Raw genomic sequence first — 9,677 nt, 5'->3', positions numbered from 1 at the left:
TTAAACAGCCCCCAACAGTTCATGTACATATATACAATTGAAAAAGAATTAGTACATGAGAAATGGCATATCCCTAATGTACAAGATGCTAAAATTGCTCTGATATAAATGTTAGGTGATGGTACAATCATTGTCAAGTAAAGATTTGAACTCAGATAAGTCACCTGGATTTTTCATCTGTGCAGTTAAAGCCGTTAATGTATTGCATACCTCTGCTGTTCTAGGCTGCAATTGATTATCAGAAAGAAAAGCATGTATTTGATTTCTGAGTTCTATCCAGCTGCAGCCTGGCTGCTTCTCCGCTCTACTCTTTTTCATTGATACCCTGACTCTCTCAACCTCCTCCCAACTACCAACCTCAGCATGCATATGCGACAAGAGCACATAATTCGAAGTTTTATGAGGTTCAAGTTCTAAAAGCTTCTCAGCAGCATGTCTACCAAGTTCTAGATTCTGGTGTACCCGGGAAGCTCCTAGGAGTGCACCCCATATTCCGGCATTCGCCCTGATCTTCATCCCCCTCACCATGTTGAAGGCCTCTTCTAACCTCCCTGCTCGACAAAGCAAGTCCACCATGCAAGCATAGTGCTCGACCAAAGGTTCAACACTGTATACTTCATTCATGCTTTTGAACAACTCTAAACCACAATCAACCAGGCCAGCGTGACAACAGGCGGACAATACTCCAATAAAAGTGACTTGGTCAGGAACCACTCCATTAATGAGCATCGCTTCAAAGAGGTTAACAGCCTCTTGACCATACCCATTTAAAGCAAATCCACCAATTAAGGAATTCCAAGAAACCACATCGGCATGATTCATATCTTTGAACAGAAGTTCAGCATCAAAGACCCTTCCGCTTTTAGCATACATGGTGATCAGAGCATTGCTAACAAATAAATCGTTCACATAACCACTCTTTACAATCAGATGGTGAAGTTGCTTCCCAAGTTGCAAAGCTGCAAGATTGGCACATGCACTTAGTCCGCATGCAAAAGTTGACTGATCAGGTTTCTTTCCTTCCTTCCGCATCAACACAAAACTCTTCAGTGCATCCAAATATAGCCCATTTTGCAAGAAGCCTGTAATCAAAGAATTCCATGAAATTATATTCCTTTCACCCATCTCCTCAAATATTTTAAGGGCTTCATCCATCTGCCCAGCTTGAGCATAACCAACAATCATCGTATTCCATGAAACCAAGTCCTTATTGACCATTTGTCTAAAAAGACGAAGAGCATCGTCCATTCTCCCACACTGAGCATAGCCTGCAATCATCGTGTTCCAACAAACAGCATCACGGATGCCAATCTGACTGAATAGTTGACTAGCTTCATCCATCCTTTTATTTTGTACGTATCCAGACATCATTGCTGTCTGGGCTGCAATGTTTTTGAAAGGCATACGGTTTAGATAACCCCTTGCTTCACCAATCTTACCAACACGAACATACCCATTGATCATTGTAGTCCATGATATAGAATCCCTCTCTGGCATGTCCATAAATAGCCTATTCGCCTCATCAAAGTGGCGGTTTTGAACATATGCCGCAATCATCGCATTCCAAGAAACCACGTTTCTATGTGGCATCTGATCAAAAAGTCTCCTAGCCTCCACAATCTTACCATTTCTTGCAAACCCACATAACATCGTAACCCATGAAAAAACGTTCGGGTTTGGAATCTGTTTAAAGAACTGCCAAGCAGAATCCAAATCACCCACCTCAACAAACCCATCCACCATCAGATTCCACGAAACCACATCCCTCTTTTCCATTTCCTCAAATAACTGCAACCCCAAATGCATTTCCGCATTCTTAGTATATCCTGCTAGCATTGAATTCCAAGAAACTAAATCCTTGACCGGCATTTCACCAAACAATTTCTTGGCATCATCAAAACTCCTGTTCTTCACATAACCAGCAATCATAGCATTCCAACAAACTGTGTCTCGCTTATCAGGAAGCAAATCAAATAATTTTCTAGCCTTTTCAAGCTCCCCATTACGTGTATAGCAAGTTATCATCAAAGCCCAGGAAAAGAGGTCTCTTTTAGGCATTTTATCAAAGAGTTCAGAGGCTTCCAGAACCTTATCATTATGCGAATACCCAGCAATGATAGAGTTCCAAGAAACCAAGTTTCTCTGAGGCATTTCATCAAACAGCCGGCGTGCATCACTTATTCTACCATTCTTGCAATAAGCAGATATCATGGAGTTGTAGCTTACAACATTCTTCTGTGTCAACTGTGAAAAAACGTGAATGGCTTCTTCAATCCGCCCCGATTTCCCCAATCGGGTAATCTTCAGATTCTGGTTAAACACATGACTTACTTGCTTACCTATCAATCTGATCCTCATAAGTAGTTGAAAAAAATTCAGAAACTTGCAAAAGCAATGTTTGTTAGACTTGGAACACTACACGTAATTAAGGACTTTCTGATTTTTCTTGAATTTCGTTTTCTAAGTTATACAGTCAGGACCATGGTCGTCGTCGTCATGCGCCTTCAAGCCTAAACTCAAATCCAAAACGAATATCAGTGACAGTGGGAAAAGAAAACAGAGCTCATCCCTACTAGACCCATACTCAAAGCCATGTGGATCCTTGCAAAGGTATACTTCCACTCCTCATAGATGAGCTGGTGTCCCCACTCGAAAGTGCAACTACTAGGAGAATCCCACTGTCGTCATTCGGGGGAGAGAGCAAATCTGGTCAAGGTGATAGGGGAAGCTACGGCGAAGAGAACCAACCTTGGAGTCCATTGCCGGTGGAGAGGACCCAGCCACCGAAAAGACTAGCCATGCTCGCCGTCGTTTTCTAGCACTCTATCACCAACCTTGAATCGGGTTCCATCAATGCTTCAAGTCTTAACCTTATAGACCAAGTAAAAAAATTAGGTTTTGAGAGAATTCTTAATGCAATGAGGCGGCATCGCTTAGCCAATGGTTGGGATGGAGCCTCGTCGCACGGAGGAGCAGAACGAGCGGCCGCCAAGTTGCGTCAGTTTTCCGGCGGTGGTGGAGCCTCTCGTCGCATGGTTGGAGAAGTTTTGGGAGGGAAAATTGGGGGTGGGTTTCCTCTTTCGAGAATTAAACTTTGGTAGGGGGGCGTGCGTTTTGACAAAGATGAGGGAATTTTGGGCGGTAATTTCAATTTTTTTTTTTTTTTTTTTTGGGACCCAGCCACATTACCACCGTTTTTTTTTTTTTTTTTTTTGGTTAAATACCTCAAACCCCCCCTAGGATTTAGCAACTTTATTTTTTCCCCTATGGGGTTTCACTTTTATCACAGGACCTCCTTGAGGTTTTGATAAATGACCAATTTAGTCCATCCATTAGTTGACCGTTAAGACTGACACGTGGACCAATCAGATGTTGACACGTGACACCTATTTAATTTTTTTTTTTTTTTAAATTAACAAAAAAAATGTATTTAAAAAAAAAAAAAAAAGGAAATAACTGGGGGTGGCTCTTGGCCCGAGCCACCCCCAGTTTTTTCCTTTTCTTTTTCTTTTTTTTTTTTTTTAAAAAAAAATAATTTAAAAAAAATTTAATAGGTGCCACGTGTCAACATCTGATTGGTCCACGTGTCAATCTTAACGGTCAACTAACGGATAGACTAAATTGGTCTTTATTAAAACTCCAGAGGGTCCTGTGATAAAAGTGAAACTCCAGGGAAAAAAAATAAAGTTGCTAAACCCTAGGGGGGTTTGAGGTATTTAACCCTTTTTTTTTTCTTCTCGGAAGGAGGAAAAAGAGAGTTACAAAAGGGTGTTTCTTTTCCTACAAATTCTTAAAAGACAAGAGAATGACAAATTCTTAAAAGACAAGAGAATGAGAGAGTAAGAGGGAATAATTTGAAGCGGTTTGAAGCAGCACATTGGGCAACATAGTTTGCACAATAATTTGTATATCGTGATGTCTTCAATGCAGTCTAATTCTGAAAGGAAAGGAGTTGTTGACTTATAGGATTGTAAATGAGCCGACATACTCGACAGCTCCCTCAATACCCGCTCAGTTAAGCTCGACCTAAACTCGAACTCGACACTGTACAAGCTCGCTCATTATTGTTGAAACTCGTTCGATTAGCTAGTGATACTAATAAGTGCTAAAATATATGTATTTTAGTTCCTCAATTTATATTTGTTAATTCCTTAGTTGTGTTAGTTTATGCAATTTTATTTTCTTTTTATATTTTCTTGGTTTTATAGGTTTTTGGAAGAAAATGAAGCATTTATGGAAGTATTGGGCTTAAAGAACAAATTTGGAAAAAGCTAGAGGTTCTAATAGTGCGATCGATCGCAGTAGACCTGCGCTCAAGCACACTACCAGATAATGTCAAGAAGCGAGCGCAGGCTTCTTTGGAACTACTTGAACTGGACTTGCCCACTTACTGTCTGAGATGGGGTAGATAATGCCAAAATCCAATAGTTTCAATACTTCCGCTTTGACTACCTCCTTCATGTGTGGGTTGAGTCTTCTTTGTGCATCCCTAGTTGGCTTTGCTTCGTTCTCAAGAAAGATTTGATGCATGCACTTGGCTGGACTTATTCCCTTAATGTCAGCAATAGTCCATCCCAAAGCAGTTTTATGCTCTAAGAACTCTCAACAGCTTCTCTTCTTCCCGAAAACTTAGATTTGCAACAACTATCACATGTAGTGTCTTGTTCACTCCCAAGTAGGTATATGTTAGATGCTCTGGCAACTGCTTCAATTCCAATTTTGGTGCCTGAACAATAGAAGGGACAAGAGTAGTATTAGTAGGCACAAGAGTTTCAAAGGGAGGAATGTACTTACTTGAACGTGGTGGAGAGGCCCCAAGAGGTGCACAACTTCAATGATGTCATCAATAACATCTTCAAAATATGGCTTAATGTCCTGCTTTGTGAAACTGTGAGTGAGGGTGGCCTCCAATGGATCTATGTGATGGGCCTGAAAAACTTTCTCAACAATACCTTGGATCATACAGACATTAAAGCGTTCCAGATTATCTTGAAGTAATTTCAATGCATCAAATATTTTAAATTCTATCTTCTTACCATTTACCTTCATACTTATAGTACCATTTTTCATACAAATTTTTGTATCAGCGGTTCTCATAAAGGGTCTTCCTAAAATGATAGGCAAGGGCAATGGCATAGGGGAGTCTTCCATATCTAATACAATGAAATCAGCGGGTAAAATAAATTCACCTACCTTTACCAAGACATCCTCAAGTATAGCTTTTGGTCTTTTGAGGCTTCTGTCTGCCAATTGCAAGGTGATAGAAGTTGGTTGAAGCTCCCCCAAACCTAGTGTCTTAGATACAGTGTATGGCAGTAAATTGACCCCTACTCCTAGATCCAGCAATGCACGCTCAAAAATATGGTCTCCTACCCTGCAAGGGATGGTAAAACTACTTGAATCTTTTAGCTTTGGTGGTAGTTTTCTTAACAACACCGCACTTACCTCCTCTGTTAAAGCCATTATTTCATGCTCCTAAAACTCCCTATTATGAGTCTAACAATCCTTTAAAAATTTAGCATATGAGAGAATTTGTTTAATTACATCTAATAAAGGAATGTTAATATCTACTTTTCTCAAAGTCTCAAAAATGTCAAGAAGTTGTTTTTCTTTCTTTGGCTTTACTAACCTTTGAGGGAAGGATGATGCATTCACCTTCTCCATTTTACTTACCTTGGATGTTGAGACTTCCTTTGGAGATGCTTGAGCTGTCTCTTCAGTTCCTATGATCTTGCCATTTCTGAGAGTTGTTATAGCTTTCAGTTGCTGATGACCCCCTAGATTAGGTATTGTTTAGGCTGGAATTTCACCCTGCTTTCTTTCACTCAGCTCCCTAGCCATTTGCCCCATTTGTGCTTCCAGTTTTTGCATAGCTTGGCTGGTCTGTGCATTGACTTGTCTTTGATCAGTCTGGAATTGTCTTTGCTCTGCCATAAACTCTTCTTGTGAAGTCTTCATTCGTTGTTGTGAAGTCGCCAATGTGAGTATCATACTCTCCAGGTCATTCTTCTTTGACTCTTGAACTGGTTGGACTGCTTGTTGGGAGTTCCTTTGATGCCTTTGAGGGTTCAGAGCACTCTGATTGTTACACCATAAGAAGTTAGGGTCGTTTCGCCACCCTGGATTGTAGGTGTTGGAGTATGGATTGTTCTTGGGAGGATAACTGTTATGTCCCACATAGTTTGCTTACTCCTGATCTGCAAATGAATACAAGGGACAAGTCTCAGTAGTGTGATCAGAATGAGAACATATGGCACATACCTGGAGTTGGGCAACTTGCTGAATGGGAGAGATGTTCTGAGTAGTCATGTCGTTTACAAGCATATTTAATGTCTTCTACATGACAACCATATGATTTTACACTCCGCTATTTGTGTTTACTTCATACATGCCCTTGCTCTTTACTCCTTGCCTCCCTCTGGATGAGAATTGTTGAGAGTGCTCACTCAATGTCTCGAAGAGCTCTATGGCTTCCTCACTTCTCTTTTCCATCAACACACCTCCACAAGCTAAATCAACAATACCCTTGTTAATGTCATTTAAACCTTCATAAAAAGCTTGCACCTGATCATCTTGAGGTAGATTGTGATGTGGACACTTGAGAAGCAGCTCATTGAAGTGTCCCCATGCTTTGAAGAAAAGGTCTCCATCTCTTTGTTGAAAAGATTGAATCTCCCTTCTAAGCTGCCTTGTCTTTTGAGCTGGAAAAAACTTCTTTAAGAACTTACTAGACAACTCTTTCCAAGTATGAATGGAATCTGTAGGCAAGGAATTATACCACAACTTAGTATTATCTTTCAAGAAAAAAGGAAATAGGACTAACCTAATTCCCTCCGGAGTCAGGCCTTGGATGTGCTGAAGCTTGCAGGGATCAAAGAACTCCTTAAGATGCAAGTGTGGATCCTCAGTAGCTGTGCCCTTGAAGTGAGTCAGAGCATTGAGTATTTGCGGGGATATATAGTAATTGCCTTTCACCTCCGGTTGATAGGCGATGCATGATGACTGGTTGAGGTTTTGCGGGATGAAAGACTGTTTCATGGTTTTCGCACTGGTGGTGGGTTCTCTAGCAGATCTTCCATTGTTTCCTCAACTTCTTCATCTTCTTCTGTGTTGGAGTTGTCTCTAGGCCTTTGTCGAATGGTCCTCTCAATTTTTGGATTGAGTGGAAGGATGGTTGAGGCCTGAGATCGACGACCTAGCATTAGAAGATTTGCCTCTACAGTCACAACAATTTCAGTACTACTGTCCGGATGCCCTCTGGAACTGCGCTTGATCGCAGGTTAGTACACTCGATCGCACTACGCTCGATCACACTCGGTCTACGCTCGATCGCAGTAACAGAATGCAGTATGTCGTAGAATTGAAATAGAACAAAAAAAAGAGAAAAAGAACGAAAAAAATTTTAGATTTAAAAAAAAAATAACAATAGAATTAAAAATAACAAAACTAAAGAAAAATAATTCTAAACAAAATTTGACGCAATCCTCGGCAATGGCGCCATAAATTTGTTGTGCAAATATTCACCTAAATTAATAGGCAAATAAATGTACGTTTAACTCGCAAGAACACAAGGTCAAAATATTAGTATAGGGCGCAAGTACGAGATCATTCCCACGAGGATTGCCGTAAATTTTGCTTAAAATAAATTTCATAATTAAAACAAAACAAAGATTGATTTTTTAGTTAATAAAAATAAAGGTAGGGCTTTGATATCCACCACTAATCATGCTCATATAATATAACAATATGCCAATGCTTTAATCATATTATGAATACCTAATGTTTGCCAACCTAAGGGCATGAATGTATACTCCTTAAGCTATAGATTTTCCTAAGCAACGAATTAAGCATGAGTGTATACTCTAATTCTTTTCTTTCTTAAAGGATTTAACATGGGTGTATGCTAAGTTGTTCTTTCAGAAAGTATAAATCTATGGAAATTGACAAACACATGGAGCCTAGGGCATGGGTGTATACTCCCGATTTTCCATGTTAATTAACCCAAGAACCCGTGATGAATTCTTTTGTTACTCTATTAAGCCCAAGACTCGATCATCCAAATTGACTTAAATAACTAATACATACCACATGCATATGCTGATCACACACATTCATATGAGAAATTCAATAAAACATGAATTAATCAAGTTAAGCATCACAATATGATTATCAGAAAAGCACCAATATTGAAATTGAAGCAGTTACCAGAGAATCTGACATATGCCTACTTGGGAGAGAATAAGACACTACCTGTGATAGTTACTGCAAATCTAAGTTTTGAGGAAGAAGAGAAGCTGTTGATAGTTCTTAGAGAGCATAAAACTACTTTGAGATGGACTATTGTTGACATCAAGGGAATAAGTCCAGCCAAGTGCATGCATCAAATCTTCCTTGAGAACGAAGCAAAGCCAACTAGGGATGCACAAAGAAGACTCAACCCACTCATAAAGGAGGTAGTCAAAGCGGAGGTATTGAAACTATTGGATGTTGGCATTATCTACCCCATCTCAAACAGTAAGTGGGTAAGTCCAGTTCAAGTAGTTTCAAAGAAGAGTGGGATCACAATGGTGAAGAATGAAGACAATGAACTGATACCTACAAGAATAACCACTGGTTGGAGGGTATGCATCGACTATAGAAGGCTGAACAAGGTGACCAGAAAAAATCATTTCCCTCTACACTTCATTGATCAAATGCTAGAGAGGTTAGCTGGTCATAGATACTACTGCTTCTTGGATGGATACAGTGGCTATAACCAGATTGCAATAGCACCAGAAGACTAAGAAAGACCACCTTCACATGTCTTTTTGGCATATTTGCTTACAGAAGGATGCCATTTGGATTATGCAATTCACCAGCCACCTTTCAAAGATGCATGATGAGCATTTTCTCAGAAATGATGGAGAAATTCATTGAGGTATTTATAGATGATTTTAGTGTTTTTAGTTCTAATTTTGATGAATGCCTCAATCATAGGAAGAGTGTCCTCAAGAGATGTGAAGAATGCAACTTAGTGCTCAATTGGGAAAAATGTCACTTCATGGTTCAACAAGGCAGTGTGTTGGGTCATTCTATTTCCAGCAAGGGTATTAAGGTAGATAAGGCTAAGACTGACATCATCTCCAAACTTCCTCCTCCTATAACAACAAAGGGTGTAAGAAGTTTTCTTGTACATGTTAGGTTTTATAGAAGATTCATAAAGAATTTCTCCAAGATCTCTAGACCCTTCTGTGCATTGGTAGCCAAGGATGCCAATGCATAGAAGATGCTCACATCTGCACCAATAATGATGGCACCTAATTGGAACCTTCCATTTGAGCTCATGTGTGATGCCAATGACTTTGCCTTGGGAGCTGTCTTAGGTCAAAGAATCAATAAGATACCTCATGCTATTTATTATGCTTCTTGAACATTGAATGACTCTCAGCTAAATTATTCTACTACTAAGAAAGAGTTACTAGCTGTCATATTTGCTTTGGAGAAGTTTTGATCATACCTAATTGGTTTTAAGGTTATTGTATTCACTGACCATGCTGCTTTGAGATATTTGTTTGCTAAGAAAGATGAAAATCCTAGATTAATCAAATGGGTACTATTACTGCAAGAGTTTGACCTTGAGATTAGAGATAAGAAGGATAGTGAGAATGTGGTGGCAGATCACCTAATGAGAATCAACA

General features: G+C 39.6%; 1 protein-coding gene across 1 annotated transcript; it reads right to left on the bottom strand.

Moving 5' to 3' along the window:
• On the bottom strand, positions 1-3,065 carry LOC132181393 (uncharacterized). Its single transcript, XM_059594596.2, has one exon. The coding sequence runs from the start codon at positions 2,356-2,358 to the stop codon at positions 112-114; it is 2,247 nt and encodes a 748-aa protein (XP_059450579.2). The 5' UTR covers positions 2,359-3,065; the 3' UTR covers positions 1-111.
• Between the last annotated feature and the right edge of the window lie 6,612 nt (positions 3,066-9,677).

Source organism: Corylus avellana, chromosome 5 (genome assembly GCF_965113065.1).
Source record: "Corylus avellana chromosome 5, dhCorAvel1.hap1.2, whole genome shotgun sequence".
NCBI lineage: Eukaryota > Viridiplantae > Streptophyta > Magnoliopsida > Fagales > Betulaceae > Corylus > Corylus avellana.
Note: the sequence above shows the minus strand (reverse complement) of the source record. Positions and strands in the feature narration are given on the sequence as shown.